The sequence below is a fragment of the Phacochoerus africanus genome, chromosome 1 (assembly GCF_016906955.1).
Source record: "Phacochoerus africanus isolate WHEZ1 chromosome 1, ROS_Pafr_v1, whole genome shotgun sequence".
Lineage (NCBI taxonomy): Eukaryota > Metazoa > Chordata > Mammalia > Artiodactyla > Suidae > Phacochoerus > Phacochoerus africanus.
Genome location: NC_062544.1, coordinates 220,824,281 through 220,845,094, shown reverse-complemented (window position 1 = coordinate 220,845,094; position 20,814 = coordinate 220,824,281). Strand labels below are relative to the sequence as shown.

The following is a 20,814-nucleotide window of genomic DNA, read 5'->3' as shown; positions in this document are numbered from 1 at the left end:
ATTTCAAAGACCAAAATTTAGACAAAAAATAATTCCAAGTTAAAGTGAGGGAGGTCTGATAAAAGAGAATAAAATAGAATGCTAAACTGGTGTCAAAGGGATTGCTGTGTAAGTAGAATCCAAGGAATGGTAAGTCTCAAGGTTTTGGAAAGGTCATTAATACAGATGTTCAAATTATTATTTGATTACAAGGTTTCTTGATTTTAATAAATTGTTTGACAAGGTTAATCATAATATATTTATAAGTGACCTGGAGATATGTACAGCAATTTAATTCATTTGCTAAATAATCATACCAAAAGTAAATAAAAAGACCAAAAAAAATGAATACAAAGTTCAAGGGATATTTCTGGTTGTAGGACTACAAACTCTCCTTCCCTTGTTCTAGTCAAATTTTCATAAATGATTTCATTTATTAGAAGGTGCAAAAGCAAATGCCCTCAATGGCTAAACAACAGATGTAAATGTGTGATGCAGTAAAGAGGCAGAAATTGGTAAATCAGTACAAGACTTACCTAAAAGCATCCTAATTTTTTTTTTTTTAAATTAACAGTGTTCTACTGAAATAAAATGCATGAAGGGATGGGTTTGGCAGTCAGTTTACAATTTTCTGACTTTAACACACCACCTAATATTGACACAAACCTAGAAAAAAATAGCTTAAAAGACCAAATAAGAATTTAAAGGACTAGTTAAGTCTGGAATGCTAAGCCAAACCCACAGTACAAAATTTAACAAATCTTAATTCTTTAAAATCAAAGAATTAATTTATTATGTAGAATGACAGATAAGACTTGACAGTAATTCATCTGGAAAATAAATGATAGGTATAACTAACCAGAGCTCAAAAGGAATCAATAATGAGACACAGCTAATGAAAAAATCTGATACAGTATTAGTTACAGTAGCAGTATTGTGTTCAGATCAACAAAGATAATTCCACTCTACTTTGCACAGTTCAGGCTTCATTTGACAAGACAGATACTATCCATTTTTAGGCAGTATATTTGATTCATAATATTAACAAAGCAGAATACATTAAAGGAAGGTTAATGAAACCATGTCTGCTATAGGTCGAATGTCCTAAATTACTGCACTATGAGAAATACGGAAGCTCAAATTATATTTAGACTAGTACTTTTCAGATTAACATCTTTTGCTCAAATAATATTTATTCACCTCATTAGTTATCAAAAACTTTCCAATTTTCTGGAGTTCCTGTCATGGTGCAGTGGAAATGAATCTGACTAGGAACCATGAGGTTGTGGGTTCAATCCCTGGCCTTGCTCAGTGGGTTAAGGATCTGGCATTGCCACGAGCTGTGGTGAAGGTTGCAGAGGCGGCTCGGATCTGGTGTGGCTGTGGCTCTAGCGTAGGCCGGCGGCAACAGCTCCGATTAGACCCTAGACTGGGAACCTCCACATGCCGCAGGTGCACCCTAAAAAGACAAAAAGACAAAAAAATAAAAATTAAAAAATTAAAACTTGCCAATTTTCTTTACTATAGAAGAGGTCTATCCATTTTGTAGGTATAGTGTTAACTGTCTCTTTGACATTTAAAAGCTGTCATTTCGACTATTCATTTTCTGAGACACTGGAGGTGTCTCATTACACTCAAAGGTACTGTAAACTACCTTTTACTTCATGGCTCTGTGCTTGTATTCAAATTAAATTCACCTTAAAAAAAATCTAATTGGTTCCTAAGACTAATACCCAAAATCACCAATAATACTACCACCAATACTGATTTGAAATAAATGGGTTCAACAACATCATATTCTTTAAATACTCTTGTTAAACCTACAAATGTTCTGCTGTAAACAGCCTCAGGAATAATCCCCTGAGGGGAGAGTGTCCATTCCAAGGAAACATCACAGTAGAGAAAATACTAACATTTTCATGTTCCCAAAGTAGTTTTGTTTGGAGAGTTATGCAAAAGATAATTCATGAGACTGGGGATACTAATATTTCAAGATGAAATAAGGACAGGATTCAGCATTTCTATCACTTGTAATTCTCTGGAAAACTTCAGGTTTGCTGTTTTCTCAATGCAATCTCTCCTTTTTGGAAAGAGTAGCAGTAAGTTTTAAAAAGCCAAGTACAAAACCACAACGTATAAAGAGTATATCATTTAGATAGAGATACTGAAAACAGTTTACTAAGAGAAATTGCTAATTTCAGTGAGAAAGTGCTAATTTCAAAGAACAGTTAACTAGGCTTCCAAATTATATGACATACAGTTTGGGGAATATTTCTCTCTATGGTCCCGTTTTCCTAGCTATCATTTTTAACAACCTACTCTCTGTTGATAATCTCCTGCCTCTATGAACTCCATTCTAAACCCATTCACTGAGTTAAAAAATTCAAATGACAAAAGTTTGACCACACCTAACAAAAATTCAGCAAAACCTGAGATAATTCTATCCCTTGGAAAACAGACACTACTTACTATGATGCTCTTACTCTCAGATAATTTTTCAAGTCAAGAAAACAGAATTGCTTAAAGCTGTAGTTTTTAGATAGAATCATGCTATCATTCTAAAAATCTGATGGGATGCAAACCAGGATATCAGAGAATTCAGTAATAAAGATATTCAACACAAGTATCATGGTAGCCCAGGATTCGCCTCAGAATTGGGTTTGGGGAACCTGCATGAGCAGGAAAACCTTCAAAGTAGATGCCTTTTTTTTTGGATGAGTGTGCCAGGCTGGCAAAGATGGGAATAATCCCGACAGTAATGTGGATGTGGATTAAGCAAAAAATATTCTTTTGCTTGAGAGACCTGGGGAGGAAATGAGGAGAGAGAGATGTGTACCTAGCATGATACAATGATTATAGTAAGCTTGATCCTTATCTCGCACCTTCAAAGAAAATAAACACCAAAATTATGTAAAGGTAAAACAATTATATAAATGTACCAGAAGAAATTATGTGTTTGAAAATATTGCAAGACAAAATATTTTTAAGTTGTTAAGTAAAATAATGCCAATCTGATCACATAAAAATGTAATAGTTTTATACTACTTATTAAAAAGAATAAACCAAATGAAAATACGACAATTTGGCAAAAAAAAACTATGCTTACACATGATGACCAAGAGATAATTTCTTTTTGTTTAAAATACAAATAGCTCTCTTAAAGTCAGTAAGACTAACATTCTAATAGAAAGGGACATGAAGAGATGGCCATACAAATGGCCAATAAAAATGTAGAAAAATGCTCAATCTCATTTATAATTAAAGAAAAATAGCAATGAGCTACCATTTCTAATGTATCAAATTGGAGAAAAAAATTCAATCTGAGAAAACTAAGTATCAGAACTGTGTCACTGTCCAAAATGCACCATTATATACTTCTGGTGAAAGCCCAAATTCTTGCCATCTTTTGGGAAATCAATGGTTCATTCCTCCCAAAGGGAAGATCAACAGAGAGCCAACTGGACTCAGTGATATCATTTCTAGGAACTAAGTCTATGAAAACAATTCTAAGTGTGTGCTTGTGTGTATGCGTACGTGCTGCAAAAATTAATGAAAATTTGTAAAAAGAAACAAAATAATCTACATGTCAGAAAGTAAAGACATGCTCAAAATCAAAACTAAAGCCCACATTAATGGAGATGTGTCAAAGGAGCATAGATGCTAACTGCAAAGAGCTCTCAATGACCAAATCAGGAACCATTTGATCAGTAAAATAAAGCAGTAGTAGGTTATGAGCATAAAATAAATAGGCACAAGTCCACACTGATATATGTATAAATAACAGATTAACAAATGTGGGAGAAGAGACAATGAGACAATCTTTCTTTTGGTTTTCTAGGGATGCACCAGTGGCATACCCCCCTCCTAGGGGTCGAATTGGGGGGCTTAGTTGCCGGCCTACACCATGTCACAGCAATGCAGGATCTGAGCTGCCCCTGCTACCTACACCATGGCTCAAGGCAACGCTGGAGCGAGGCCAGGGACTGAACTGGCATCCTCATGGATACTAAGTGGGTTCGTTAACTACTGAGCCATGACAGGAACTCTGAGACAATCTTTCATACAAAAGAAATACAAATAGTCTACATAGCCATTTTGCCCTTAAGCAGAGTAACGCCCCTCTTGTTAACTGTGGGCTGTGCATAGTGATTTCCTTCCAAAGGATACAGCATGGAAAATTGGGGGAAATAGTAACTTTACAATGGAGAAAACACAAAAATACTAGGTCTGTCGGGTGATCAAGCTTAATTGCAAATCATGTTGACAACATATACCCTTGATGAGATGTGATAAAGATGGCATTCTGTGGTAACTTACAGCTCTAGTTGATGATGAAATAAACAAGAGACAAATTCCAATAGTGAGGCAGTCTACAAGATATCTATTTAGTACTCCTCAATACTAAAACAAAGAAAGTCTGAGAGGGAGTTCCCATTGTGGCTCAGCAGGTTAAGAACTAACTAGTATCCATGAGGATGCAGGTTCAATCCCTGGCCTCAATCAATAGGCTAAGGACCCAGCACTGCCACAAGCTGCAGTGAAGGCTGCAGATGTGGCTTAGATCCAGTGTTGCTGTGGCTGTGGCACAGGCCAGCAGTGCAATTCCAATTCGATCCCTACCCTGGGAACTTCCATATGCTGTATGTGTAGCCCTAAAATACAAACAAAGAGTCTGAGAAATTGCCACAGCTAACAGGAACCTAAAAGACATAAAAATTGGGAGTGAGATCAAGATGGTGGAAGAGAAAGACATAGTTCTCACTTTCTCCCACAAACACATCAAAAAAACTATCTACATGCAGAACAATTCACATAGAACATCTACTGAACGCTGGCAGATGACCTTAAACCTCCCAAAAGGGCAAGAAACCCTCCACATAACTGGGAAGAACAAAAGGAAAAAAAAAAAGAATAGAGAGAGAGAAGAGGAAAAAAAAAAAAAAAAGGAGATCATGATGGGACCTGAACTCCTGAGAGGGAGCTGTGAAAGAGCAAAGCAACAACCTGCACCCTGGGAGGCCACCTAACTGATGGGGTAATCAGCCAAGATGGCGAACCTCAAAGCCTCAGAGAAAAGTGCAGCAGCCAGACTGAGGAGGCCAAGCAGAAAGACAGTCACATAAACCATTAGTACCACCACCCCTGGACAACACAGCCTGAGACACTTGGGTTGGGGCTGGGTCCTGAGACTCAGGCTCCAGAGTCCTGTTTCAGGGAGAGGACTGGGGTTGGTTGTGTGGAGACAGCCTGAAGGGCTAGGGAGTGGTGAGCCACAGCCAAGGGGACTCAGGAGGAGGCCTGGCTCCGCAGGAAAAGCAAGGAGACATTGCTGAGGAAGGCAAGAGAAGGAGGGGCAGGACCACCATAGGAGTATCTTTCTCTAGTATGTGTGGGCTCTCAGGTGGTGGGGCACTTCTTGCATGAACTACAGGGAGGTGGGGGCAAACTGCCATAGCCATCTCAGACTCCAGAAGTAGGCATGGCCCACCACCACTAGGGGTCTGTGAACAGGCACCACCTTTGATGCCAGTCACATCAGTGGTCTACAGACAGGAGAGCCCTGCAACCAAGCACCACCCATTGTTGCTCTCACTGCCCTGAGAACACACACGCCCTACTGCTACCACTGCCAAACACTCTGGGCGCCACCTACACCTGCCTGAGGGTCACTGCCACTTCCCAGGGCCCTGTAAACAAGAGCAGCCTATGCCTCTCCCCACAGAGCCTCACCACTGTCAATGGCCCAGCAACCAGGCACTGGCTACTAGCTCTGTCCTTTGCTTCCATCTCCCTGGAAATACGTGCAGACCATACACCAGCACACCCCCTTATCAAGGGATAATAGCCTACACACACTGAGAAAAGAGACAGCAAGCAAACAATCAAACCAAAGCCTCACGCCAAAAAAAAAAAAAAGAAAGAAAGAAAAAAAGTAAGCCCTCAAAAACTACCCAGGGCACTCTCACATATAAACAGACCTCTCAGAATAGTTGTTTTCCTGAAACTCACAGAATAAGAAAAATATAAGCAAAATGAAGAAGGTCAGGAACCATTCCCATTTAAAAGGACAGGAGGATTCCCCTGAAGGAGCTAACAATGAAATGGACCTCTGCAGTCTATTAAGAGCAGATACGAACAGTAATGCAGATCACTTTAGAAAGGAACTAGAAAATGTAAGGAGGAGCCAAGATAAGTTAGAAAATTCATTTGCAGAGATGCAAGCTGAGTTAAAGGCACTGAAGAGCAGAATGAATAATGCAGAGGAATGAATAAGTGACTTGGAAGGTAAAATAATGGAAATTACCCAATCAGGACAGCAGACAGAAAACCAAATGGGAAAAAAAAAAAACATGAAAGCAATATAAGAGACCTATGGGATAATATAAAGCAGGCCAATCCACACATAATAGGGATTCCAGAAGGAGAAGAAAAGGAAAAGGGGATTGAAAATTTATTTGAAGAAATTATGGCTGAAAACTTTCTAAATTTAAAGGAAACAGATATCAAGATACAAGCAGCACAGAGGGTCCCAAACAAGTTGAACCCAAACAGACCCACACCAAGACATATTATAATAAAAATGGCAAAAGTTAAAGATAAGGAAAGGATTCTAAAGGCAGCGAGAAAAAAAAAAACCAAAGAGTTAATTATGAAGGAACACCCAAAAGGCTATCAGTTGATTTCTCTACAGAAACACTACAGGACAGAAAAGAGTGGCAAGATATATTCAAAGTTCTTTGAAAAGGAAAAAATTTGCAGCTTAGAATACTCTACCCAGCAAGAATATCATTTAAAATAGGAGAAATAAAGAATTTTTCCAACAAAAACTAAAAGAATACAGCAATACTAAACCCATTCTAAAAGAAATACTGAAACAGCTTCTCTAAATAGGAAAGAAGTAAAAAGACATGGGATGGAGGAAATCACAATTGGAAAGTAATCACTTAAACCAGTATACAGATCTAAAAGGAAAAAATAACTATTTGTAAAAGCGATGATAAACAGGGCACATCAAAGGGATAAACATGAAGATGTTTAAAAAGGACTTCAAAATCATAAAACATGAGCAAGGAAAGTAAGTAAATCTACTCTTTTTTTTCTAGAATGTGTTTGAGCCTATATAACCATCGGGCTAAAAGCAAGCAGATACAGGAAGGGGTTAACATACTTGAAAAAATAGGGCAACCACAAATCAAAACCAAACAATACATTCACAAAAACCAAAAAGAAGAGGACACAAGTGTAGAATAAAAGAAAATCATCCAAACAAAAAAATCAAGGAACAAAGGAGAAACATAGAATCAACTGGAAAAAAAGGTTTAAAATGGCAATAAATAGGTATTTATCAATAGTTACCCTTAATTTCAATGGACTGAACGCTCCCATCCAAAGACACAGAGTGGCAAAATAGATTAAGAACAAAACCCTACCATATGCTGCGTACAAGAGACTCACCTACGGGCAAAGGACACATATAAATTGAAAGTGAGGGGATGGAAAAAGAAATTTCTATGTGAATGGAAAAGACAGGAAAGCAGGAGTTACAGTACAGACTTTAAAACAAAGACCACAAAGAAAGGCAATGAGGGACACGATTTAATAATAAAAGGATCAATTCAAGAAGAGGATACTACTCTTGTCAATATATATGCCCCTAATATAGAAGCAGACAGAGTGTACTGTATGCATACAGACACAAAAAGCCAAATTATTATGCTGTTATGTTAGTACATAAAATATGTGCTCATAAATGCACACAGAAAATTTACCTCTATGAAAGGGATATGGGAATTAGGGTAAAGAAAATTCTACTCTTGTCTACTACCCTTTTGGGTTACTTTATTTTTTTTACAGTATACATGTAATAATATTTTCATTTCACTAAAATATTAAAATAACATGAAAACAAAGTAATGACTGACATTCAAAAGAAACTCCTAGATTCACATTTTCAAGATGATAGTATCGTACTGCTGTAACATTTATAACTTATGAGGAGATCTTGATAATTCATCTACCTTGAGAGTTTCACATACCTATATATTTGTTCTCTAGGTCACATTCCAATAAAAATGTCAACATTTCATCAGTATAAGTTCATTCTAGATTATCAACGTACAACTTTAATAGAAATCAACAAAAATTTTAAGGAAGACAAAACTTGGCTTATTTAGGCAACCTCTTAATTTCAGTGAATAAAATTCCTTGCTACCAGTAATTTTCACACAGTAAGACAGGTGAAAGAGAGAAAAAAAAATCAAGGGGGGTTTATTTTGTAAACTTGGCCATGTATACACTTAACGATAACTTTGTAAAGCATTTCTATCTGTACATCATTTCTATAACTTGGGGTTTCATTTAATTAAAAAAAATAACACAACAAAAAAATCCTATTCCTATAAGAAGGCTGACCTTGACCCAAACAATTATGAACCCACTTCTTCTTCCTCAACCTCACTTCGCACTACTGTCCCCAAACTTCCATACTTCAATACACCAGAAATTTCAAAATTCCTATATGTCCTCTATACAGACTATGCTTTTTTTTTTTTTTGGCTTTTGTCTTTTCTAGGGCCGCACCCATGGCATATGGAGGTTCCCAGGCTAGGGGTCTAATTGGAGCTGTAGCCGTAGGCCTACACCAGGGCCACAGCAACACGGGATCCGAGCCGCATCTGTGACCTACACCACAGCTCACGGCAACGCCGGATCCTTAACCCACTGAGCAAGGCCAAGAACCGAACCTGCAACATCATGGCTCCTAGTTGGATTTGTTAACCACTGAGCCATGATGGGAACTCCCAGACTATGCTGTTTAATCTCCAACAAACCATTCAAACATCCTGTACTTCTACCCTGACACATACCTATTCTGTATTATGTTTCAAGAGAGCTCTCATCTGGCCTTCAAAACCCTGCATAAGCATCGCCTCTCCTATGCAATTCTTTGCTGATCCCTCTGGATAATTACTTTCCTCCATACTATTTCTGTTCATAGTACAAATAATTGTCATTCCATGTGTCATTTTGCAGTATATTTTCCTTCTCATTTAGACAGGTCTTATAATTTGTACAGTCTTTGTACCTAAAACAACACATAGTGCCGTTAAATTGAAATAAACTTTACAAATTAGAAGAGAACAGGTGGATGGAAAGAACACAGACTTTATAGCTGAAGGACCTACATTTGAAATTGGTTCCTGTGGTTACTAACTATACAACACTGGGCAAATTCTAATTTAATCACACAAGACTCTGATTTTCCCAATGTAAAGTAGCACAACAGTATTATCTATCTAGTACATTTATGATGGTTGAGAAAGATGCATTTAAAAAGCACTTTATAAATCATAAAAAATTTTAATTGTATTTTTGTTCATGATTTAAAACATTATGTAATTCTACAGTTAATCAAAAGAATAGCTCCTAAGAATGTGAATCAGTTACACCTGTGGCACATGGAAGTTCCTGGGCAAAGGGTCAAATTGGTGCTTCAGCCTATGCCTATACCACAGCCACGCCAGATCCAAACGGCATCTGTGACCTACACTGTAGCTTGTGGCAATGTCAGATCCTTAACCTACTGAGCAAGGCCAGGACCAATCCTCATAGACATTATGTTGGGTTCTTAACGTGCTGAGCTACAAAGGGAACTCCTATTTGATGTTTTAAAATATTTATTTGGTATATGTTTTATAAAGTATTGGTACAGTGGTAACAATAGTTAGTGTTTGCTTAAAACTTTTTAAGCTGATGAGGTAAAAAGATATTTAAGATAATTTGCATATGCTCAATCTAAATTATTTTTTAACCTATCCCTTTACACTACAGTAGAGGCCTATTTTATTCATCATTTCTAACTAGCATAACAATCTCACTAAGCAGTCCACAAAAGTGTAGAAAATAATAAGGAACAGCAGAGCAAGAAGGTCAGGTCTTGTCAGCAAAGCAAAATGGTAAAAGGATTAGCAAACAATCGTGTAAAGTATTTGGAAATTGCTCTAAGGGCACACATCAAATAGTAAGAACTGCAAGAGTCTACTGCATTTTAGTCAGGACTTGCTCCTTTACCCTGCCATTTATCTTCATGTTTGGAAAGCTCTTTCCCCTCAGCTTCTAATCAGGGGCTATGATTTCACCACAGGAGGAACAAGCTATGTCCCAAGTTGTAAGACATTTTTCCCAGGTGGGCACAGCAAAGAGAACTATGTCTCCCTTCCCCCACTCAGCTCCCCTTAGCAAGTCAGAGAAGTTCTACTTCAGGTAGAGTATTCTGTAGTCCTCTCAATTTGCTCATAGGGCAGAGCTACTACTCTGAGAGGGCCAAGTTGTGTAGGCCAGGTGCTGCCAAATGCCACTATCCCTCCTCCAGTGCTCTCTCATAAAATAGAGGTGTGGCGTTCACTGTGGTACAGAAGATTAAGGATCTGGTGTTGTCACTGCAGTGGCCAAGGTCACTGCTGTGGCATGGGTTTGATCCCTGGAAGGGAAATTCTACATGGCACAGGTGCAGGGGAAAAAAAAAAAAGTGTAAGTGTTACTCTAGGAAAAGTGAGTCCTCACCCCAGTTGAAGGGCATAACAGGGGTTCTGTCCAGAGGCAAAGGTAGGCTAAATATTCTGCTGAGAGAGACTAACTATTTGCTACACAGTAGGAATTACTCTAGCCTATAGGCATTGCCTAAAAACAGTGGAGATCTTTGTGGAGACCAACTAGGAGGCTGCTAGTTCCATGACACAAACAAGGCAAGGCAAGGCACCAGAAGTTTAATAGAAAGGTCCAAGGAAAGAGGTAGCCAAGAAGAGCTCTACTTGGGATTACAGTCATCGTTGAAGGTCAATAAGGACAGGTGCTAGCTGGGCAGGATGCAGGACAAACCTGAAGCATTTCCAAGTTGCATAAAAATGCACCAACATATAATAGAAGTATCACTGGTACAAGGGGCTTACAAAAAACCTCTAACAAAAGCCTTGACTAAACAATAAACTACTCTGACGCCTCAAAGCAACTCCTGGGAAGTAAAATCACATTCATTCTGGCAGTCTGGAAGACTTGAAACCCCAAGGCTATACCCTCTTAGGAGCAATCAGAGAGGAAATTCCAAACTACTAGTCCCTGGTTCAACATGTGGCAAATAAATATTAACTCCCTAATCTACGACAATAGCATCCAAGCCACTCGCACATTCAATGGTAAAGGATAAAACTATAACTAGCTAATGGGGCTTTAAGCACCGTCTTTGACCAATAAGCGACAGTTAAAAAAAGAAAGCTCTAATCAATAACCTCAACTTCTACCCTAAGATACTAGAAGAAAAAAAGAAAAAGCAAAATAAACCCACAGCAAGCTGCAGGAAGGAAATGATGAAGACTACAATAGAAATTTAAAAATTAGAGAATAGAAAAGCAATTTTAAAAATTAATGAAACTGGAGTTCCCATTGTAGCTCAGCAGAAATAGTATCCATGAGTTCGAAAGGTCGATCCCTGGCCTCACTCAGTGGGTCAAGGATCCGGCACTGCTGTGAACCGTGGTGTAGGTTGCAGATGCAGCTTGGATCTGTCATTGCTGTGGCTGTGGTACAGGCCAGCAGCTACAGTTCTGATTTGACCCCTAGCCTGGGAACATCCATATGCCATGCGTGTAGCCCTAAAAAGAAAAAATAATGGTGATGATGATGATGATGATAATAATAATATATAATAATAATAATAATAATAATAATAATGAAACCAAATGTTGGTTCACTGGGAAAAAAAAAATCAACAAAACTGACAAGGCTTTAGTCAGACTGACCAAGAAACAAAAAAGAAGACTCAAATGATCAAAACCAGGAATAAAGAGCGAACATCACAATTGACTTTACAGAAACAAAAATAATTTTGAGGAAAAAGTATGAATAACTTTATGCTGTTCAATAAATAACTTAGATAAAATGAACAAATCACCAAAATGGACAAAAGAAAAAATAGAAAATCAAAGTACACCTATTACAAGTAAAGTAACTGAACCAGTAATTTAAAATTTACCACAGAAAGTACCATGGTATAGATGGCTTCACTGGAGAAATCTATCAAACCTCCAAAGAAGAATCAATACCATTTCTTTATAAATTTCTTCAAAAAAAAAAAAAAAAGAAGAAGAAAACTTTCTAACTCATTTTATGAGGACAGTATTATCCTGCTACCTAAACCAAAGTCATCACAAGAAGGGGATGTGTGGGAGGTGAAAAGGAAGGAAGGCGAGAAGGAAGACGGACAACTAATTTATATTCCTTATGAATATAGATGTAAAAATTCTCTGAAAATATTATCCAGAAACACTAAAATTATATATCATGACCAAATGTGATTAGTTCCAGAAATGCAAGAAAGGTTTAGCATTCAAAAAAATTATGCAAAACATGTTATTAATAAAAGACAAAAACTGACAGAGGAAAAGCATTCGACAAAATGCAACAACCTTTCATTACAAAAGTGATCAACAATGAGGAATAGAAAGGAACTTCCTCAACTTGATAATGACATCTACAAAAAACCCACCACTAAAATTATACTTAAAAATGAAAGACTAAATACTTTTTCTACCTAAAATTGGAAACAAGACAAGGATGTTTGTTTTCATTCTTCTCCACACTGTACTGGAGGTTCTAGCCAGGTCAGTTGTAAGAAAAAGAAATAAAAGGCATCCAAGACACTATATTTTGATAAAAGAGTAAATTCATCAAGAAGATATAACTATTATATACATATATGCCATAAACAAAAGAGTCCCAAATAAATAAAGCAAATACTGATAGGTTTGAAGGAAGAAATACATTAATTCTACAATAGTTGGGAGACTTTAATATATTTCTTTCAATAATGGATAAGACATCCACACAGAAGAGCAATAAAAAAAATACAGGACTTCAACAACACTGTAAGCCAACTGGATCTAACAGATATATATCTGGCATTGCTATGGCTTGGGTTTGATCCTTGGCCCAGGAACTTCCAATATGCTGTGGGTGCAACCATTAAAAACAAACAAACTAAAATTATATAAAGTAACTTCTCTAATCACAATGAAACAAAAGTAGAAATCAACCAAAAAAATGACAAATGTGTGGAAATGAAACAACACACTCTAAAAAACCAACAGGTCAAAGAGGAAATTAAACAACACACTCTTAAACAAGAAAATTTAGAAATACTCAAGAAATAAATGAAAACAAAAGTAAAATACACCAAAACTTAGGTGAGGCAGTGAAGGCAGCACTCAGAAATCTACAGCTGTAAATGCCCACATTAACAAAGAAGATCTTGGCGTTCCTGTCGTGGCTCAGCAGAAACAAATCTGACTAGCATCCATGAGGATGCAAGTTCAATCCCTGGCCTCGATCAGCGGGTTAAGGATCCAGTGTTGCCATGAGCTGTGGTGTAGGTTGCAGACCGGGCTCGGATCTGATATTGCTGTGGCTGTGGTGTAGGCCAGTGGCTACAACTTCGATTAGACCCCTAGCCTGGGAACCTCCATATGCCAATGGGTATGGCCCTAAAAAGACAAAAAGATTAAAAAAAAAAAAAAAAGATTCAAGATGAAATTACAAAACCTCAACAAACCCATGTAACAAGTAGAGATTAAATCAGTAATTAAAAACTTTCCAAAAAGTACAGAACCAGATGGTTTCAATAGTAAATTCTAACAAACATTTAAATAAGTAACAACAATCCTCTCAAGCTCTTCCAAGAATAGGAAGAGGAAGGAGAAGAACAAGAACTATTTAAAAAAAAGTTAAGTGTTTAGATTAATGTCTGGCATATAAGCACCATGTAAGTTTGGGCTATTATTATTACTATTTACTATTACTGTCATATAGCAAAAAGCTATTTATTCTCTTCTAAAAGTTCTCCAGGAGTTCCTGCTGTGGCACTATGGGTTAAGAATCTGACTGCAGCAGTCTGGTCACTGTAGAGGTGAGGGTTCGATTCCTGGCCAGGCACAGTGGCTTAAAGGATCTGGCATTGCCTCAGCTGTGGCTCAGATTCAGTCCCTGCCTAGAAACTTCCATATGCTGGAGGTACAACCGTTAAAAAAAAGTTCCCCAAAGTAGACACTGTACAAATCTCTTCCTTGTTCAACACTCATTACTAAGATACTTTTAAGTGTTACATTTCTAATACATTGCTGCTTCCAGGAAAATCTACATTCTACACTAAACGGTAGAGCAATACTATACAGACTCTGGAGATAGACTACCTAGAGCTGACTCCTAACTTTGCCACTCTGTAGCTATATGATTCTCACATAACTTAATTGTGACTGCCTCAGTTTCTTCTTCTATAAAATGGAGTAATGACAGTATACATACTCTTCACTGAGTTAGTATGATGTTAGCATGAAGGGGGTTGTAAAGTACATGTAAAGGGCTTAGAGCAATGTCTGATGCACAGCAAGTAAAATATACATTTGCTATTATTAAATAATCATTTGTAAAACATTTATGTGTTAATTATATGCCAGGTGCTATAAGTGCTTAATAAACATTATTACATTTTTTTCTTACAAAATCTCTACTGTACAGATGACAAAGAGAAAAGGGCTTACCAAGGTAAGTATCTTGCCTATATTGCTATCAAGTGGCAGGAATGCGATGCAAATCCAAATATTTCTGGATACAAAGCCAGAGATCTTTACTTTTCAGAATGGATTCACTCCTACCCTTTCCTCTCCAGGGCTAATGACAGAAAGACATAAGCAAGCACAACATTCTTCTCCCTCATTCCAGAAGCAGTGGTACAATTTTCCCTTTCTAAACACCCTTCCACAGTTACTACTGATAGAAAAACTGGTATGAGGAAAAAAATCAATTTGCTATTCTTCCTGTTTAAACTCTCATACAAATAGGGGGAGTTTTATTTACTAACAAGGAAGACTGCCTCTATTAAGTAACCAATTTATGATGAACCACAAGTAAAAACATTTTTATATGTAAGGCTACTCAGAGAAATATTTCTCAAAGAAAACTATTAATTGATTTAAATAAAGTTTAAGGCTCCTATAAAGATAAAATATGGTTTACATATTAGGTCCTTCAGAGAGCTAGAGTTCTACAAAGGCAAGCTGCAACTCATGAAAGGCAAAATCAGCTCATCCTACATCCTAGCTTCAACTAGAGCATCTTTGCTTTTTATCTGTTCTATCTGTGGAATAGGAGTTCTTTGTAAAATTTCATTTGGGGGAAGGGGGTTTCTACTGCTAAATTTTGATACTGAAAAAATACTATTATATAGGATACTTGGAATTCACAAAAGTATTATAAGCCTAGGTTTTCAAAACGAAAAAAAATTCCATTTCTCCCTGATCAAGAGGGATAATACTGTTCTCATAAAAAGAGTTAGGAAGTGTTTTCCTCTACTATTTTTTTGAAAAAATTTGTAAAGAAATGGTGTTGGTTCTTCTTTGTAGGTTTGATAGATTTCTCTATTGAAGCCATCTATATACGACGACACATTTTTGTGGTAAATTTTAAATTACTAATTCAGTTACTTTAATTGTAATAGATGAGAGGCATTTCAAACTACTGATTTATTATTTCCTCCCCCTAAACTCTTCTAATATATGTACAGAGGCAATATATAATGTTTATATTAGAAAAATGCCTACCTAATATAGGACTGCCACATTCAGAAAGAAATCATCTTTAAGGATTTATAAGACATTTAGATCACTTTCTAAACATCAGCCCTGAGTTTACTCTCAGTAATATACCTTGAGAGTTAGACTGATAATAACAGACCTGTGCTCTCAATCCTAACACAGAATCCATCTTCTCACATGGGACATATTAGTTTACTACTTAGTCTCTTGAGTGATATGTTAGTCCTGCCAGAACAATTCAGAAGCAAGAAAATGGAGGTGATGAGTAGGGCAAGAAGTTACCTTTTTGGTGGCTGGAAGATTATGTAAGTTTCTGAACCTATGTACTTCTACCAATCTTTAGGAAACCTTTTTTTTTTTTTGACAAGGGAGCATCATTATTTTAGCAATATATCACAACTTTTCTTCCTTTTCTTTCTCTCTCTCTCATTCTTTCTGTTCTTTTAATGGAAAATTAAAGGGGGCCTTTTTCTCAATTTATAAAACAATACACTCAAGAGAAAGCTCTAAGATAAATGAAATACTAGACAGTATATTTCTGTTTTATAATAGACAGAGGTACACTGCCCTTCTGGTTAACTTCCCTCAATGACTTCTCAATCACTCTTTATCCATAAGACCATTTAAGATAAACAAGCAGCTTTGAACAGCAGCAGGGAGGAAAATCATCCTCTGCGGTACACAGATTGGTTCACTGTCACTCCTTAGACAGGATTAAGTGAGAGTAAGGGCAGACCATGATGGCAGCTTCCACCAAACCAAAGCCAAGCAGGTGAGCCTACAGGTTGCCACTACAAGTAGAACCTGCTATTTAAAAGGCTTGTTCTTCCTTTTCTGCTCTTTATTATCCGAGGAGTAAAATGAGTCAGTAATTGTAAAACACTAAAACAATGTCTGGAATATAGGGAAAGCTATATAAATTCAGTAAGCTAGAGAAGATGTTTAACAGGCTTTGTAAGGAGGCCTTCACAAACAAATCTACATGGAATTCAGTGGTTCATGGAACAAATAATTCTGACCTTTACTTTCCTCCCTGGGGTATTATAATGTCTAGCATCTAATAACAAAAAGCCACAGGGATGCAAAATTCCATTATAAGAGTGCTGTGAACATAACAGATGCTCCATAATTTTATTTGAGAAAGGACAGGAAAAAGTAAAGACATATCAAAAGAGAGAAGATCAAAGACATAATAGGCAATTTGCTCTTTAAAAAAAGGTAGCATGAACCCAAGTAATGGGCCTGAGAAACAAAAGAGCTCAAATACTTATGAGAGTTTACAGTCCCTAAAACAAGTAGAGGCATCATTTAAACAAACAAACAAAAAGGGCACCTAACAAGTAAGAGTCACTAAAGAGCCAATTGCTACTTGCAATTGTTAAAACATTAGTTCTTCCCCTCCCCCCCAAACCAATTATATATCTGTAGGCATGTATATCAAAATTCTGGCTTCATACATACTTTTCCATATTACAGGTTCTGTTATGAAAAAAGAATTTCTTTTTCTTTCTTTCTTCTACTTTTTTTTTTTTTTTTTTTTTGCTATTTAGGGCCACACCTGCGGTATATGGAAGTTCCCAGCCTATGGGTATGAGATCAGAGCTGTAGCTGCCAACCTATGCCATAGCCACGGCAGGATCTTAGGTCTATCTGTGACCTACACCACAGCTCACGGCAACAACTGATACTTAACCCACCGAGCAAGGCCAGGGATTGAACGTGCATCCTCATGGATACTAGTTGGCTTCATTACTGCTGAGCCACAACAGGAACTCCATGAAAAAATAATTCTAAGGAAATAATCTAAATAAAATTTAATAGAAAATGCTTCAACAGTGGGACCCTGGGAAATATGCGAAGTAAAAAGAACTTGGCTAGGAATCAAGATGACTAAGGACTTTAGGATAGTATATGTATGGTATGTGAGGTCCAAATTATCAAATGAACTTATCCAAAGTGACATTTATTTGGCCAAAAAAGATAAAGTATTTATTACTTGCCCCCCCCTTACCCTAAACCAGTGAAAGAAGAACATAAAAAAAAAAAGACTGAATCTGGGGAGAAGGGACAGTGAATAGATAGAAAGAAAAAAGACCATGGTAAAACAGAAGAAACTGCTTTTCTATGCTTGCAACTCCAGTGAGTACAAAGACATTAGTTATTATACCTTCTAAAGAGAAAAACCAAGGAGTTTGGGGCAGGGGGGTAAGGGGGATTCAAGACATGAAATCTTAAATATGCTTTACTTTCACAGAATTAAATGTGATCATAAATAGTTATCACTTATCAGAAGCTGGGTAATATTATGTTTTCCAACATTTTTCCTCACCAAGAGTAAGTTTTGTAAGTCTCATTCTGAACCTACCAAAATCCTCCTGCTTCCCTTTCCCCCTTAACAAAATGACATCATTTCCTCCCTCCAACAAACAGGTGAACTATCATGGGGCTCCAGAAGCACATATGAAACATAAAAGTTTTAATATATACACAAATTTGCTTTAGAACTGAAGACAAGTGTTTAAAACAGAAGAAAATTCTCAAAAAATTAATTCCCTCTATCATTTCATTAACATTTTCTTCTTGACATAACTAATGATATTCAATAATCATATCTTGAGGTCAGAATCATTAGGGCATGTGTTTTGAAATTCTTCCATTCAATCAGCAAAACTGTTTGGGGGGGGGGGGCAAAAGGACTATTTCTAGGAGAATAACAAGTCTATTACAATATTCAGTACACACTTTCTACAAGACCTACCTTTTCACCACTTGAGTAGAAGAAATAACGCAATCGGACTATGTTACAGTGATCTAGCTTTCTCATGATTTGGAGCTCTCGGTTCTGAAAAGGAAACAAATGAAAATATTTTTTAAAGGATAACTGCTAATTCATCACATTAACTAAGATGCTTCAGAAGTAACATTAAGCACTACAAAGAGCAGGCTATAATATATGATACCAAAAAGTATCATCTGTAGACCAGTGCTAAACCACAAGCTATTTGTTATTGGTCTATGAACTATTTATTACTGCTCTACAATAAGATACACACAGAAATTTAGAATAAGTATTTAGAATCTTTTACTGTAATCTGACAGAACAACTATATTGATGAATTTTATAATTAAAAGTAAGGCCTACATTTTATCTTTTCTTAAATTTCACTTTTCTCATAATTCATTTTATAAAAATGTCAGTCTTCAATGAATTGGAAATTTTTAAAACTGGTATTTCACTACAAAGAGCTTGAGAAGCACTGGTCTACAGTATGTAAGAGATAACTGAAATGAGCTATTATTATTGCAATTTTTTGCAATCACAGTAAAAATCAAATTTCTCACCAAACAAATGAATTTGGGTGCAAAGAAAACTCACAAACCCTATTGTTTTCCAAGATACAGTGAAAAAATCGGAGAGTTAGCCCCATTACAAAGGCTCAATTGTTAAGTTTCAGAGTTAAAATATGATATACTAGAAACTGTATAGTCTTGATAAATTTATAGATTACACAAATAATTTTCCCTCTGGGGAGTTTTAAGATTATGCTTTAAGAAAATAGAACATTAAATAATATGACTTCCTAACACTACAAATTTTGCAGTAATAAATTTGAGGTGTACATATATATTAAGAAGACAAATTCCAACAATAACGTTGGCTGTCAGAAATCCAGTTAATAAAGTCCCAATTATACAACAAAGAGAAAGAATAGCTGCTAAGTGCACAGAAAAGACAAAATTTCAGTTAAAATGATGATTTAGAAGAGCTACAAACATAAAAGTATATACCTGGCAATTTGGAAAGGAAATTCTGTTATGGTTAGAAAACAAGGCCAAAAAAAAAAAGCGGGATGGGTGGTATACAGCAGATGAAGAGCAGAACTGTCCTAGAGCAGAATGGGCTCCAGCTCTTGGAAAAGGTAGCAGAAATAAGCAAATCGTCTTTATCCTCTAGAAACTTCCAAGAGACTCTGATGGGTCTAACGTCCTCTGAAAGGAAATAGGAAACTCAAAATGACTTTCCTTTTGTCCCTTTAAACTGACTGTGAGAGCTGGGCTTATGTACACAGTGATATTTAAAATCCTTTTATAAAACATTAATCTTTCATTCCACTACTTGGTATAAAATGTTTATAGCTGAAGCAACAGAAACTCAAGACAGTTTATCTCTAGTTTTGACTATTACAAAGAAGGGCATAGAAAACTTTCAAATTTCAAAATCGTATCCATTTCCATTCCATACTGAAGCAATTATCTGAAGTCTGTCTATACTATGCCAATTCACATCCAGGTAGCTAGTTTTGTTGAAGAACTGCTAGTAAGCTAAGACTCACTCCTCTCAAATACTAAGACTGTCTTTTAGCATAGCCAACTACGTTAAAATAAGCTATTTTTCCAGACTCATTAACTAAGATAACAGAGAACTATTAAATTCCTGGTTGTGTTAGATTATGCATATGATCTTTTATCAAAAAGAATGCATAACTTAAGTACATGGACCTAAATATTCATCTACCCTTACTTTCTGTTCATATTCTATTATTTATGAAAGGAGGCTTAAATTTTCTCATTTTAAAATTCCCTAAAAGATTCAAAATATAAATTTCATGGAGTAATATTTTAAGTATTAATCAAACCAATATTAGACAAAATTCATGACTCAGATACATTTAATATACAACTATCCCAGGTCTAACCATTTTTATGGAGTCATTCTTTATTGGTTCACTAATGACATACTAATTCCATGGGGAAAAAAACTGTTATTCTACAAATATAGTGCACCTATTCTGTGCCAGGTTAAGGATCATTCACAGTGCTAAGGATATGGCAGTGAATAAGATTAATCAAGTTCCTATCCTTATGAAACTTATAGTCTATAGAGGACAGGGAGGAATGAACAATACATTTTCATGTAAAGTAAGAGGACAGATTATTATAAAGAAAAAGGGTTATATTTTAGATAAGGAAGTTAGACACTTCACAAAGAAGGTAAACTTGAACACAAACTCAAATGATATGAAGATGAGAACCACATGAGGATATAGGGGGAAGAGCACTATAGACAGGGAATTCCAAATGAAAATGTCTAGAGGTGGGTTTGGCATATTCGAAAGTAGCTAGAAGAATAATGTGATTGCAACATGTTGAATAAAGGAAGAGGTGGGAGACAAGTACAGAGAGATAGGCAGGG

The 20,814-nt window shown here is 36.4% G+C and overlaps 1 protein-coding gene across 3 annotated transcripts in view; it reads right to left on the bottom strand.

Annotated features, from left to right (window-relative positions):
• Window positions 1–20,814, bottom strand: part of GSK3B (glycogen synthase kinase 3 beta) — a 227,803-nt gene that overhangs the window by 87,014 nt on the left and 119,975 nt on the right. For all 3 annotated transcript variants that reach the window (XM_047791405.1, XM_047791390.1, XM_047791399.1), the window contains exon 3: window positions 18,379–18,462. In XM_047791405.1, coding sequence (XP_047647361.1) covers window positions 18,379–18,462 — 84 coding nt within the window. The remainder of the gene's footprint in view (window positions 1–18,378; window positions 18,463–20,814) is intronic.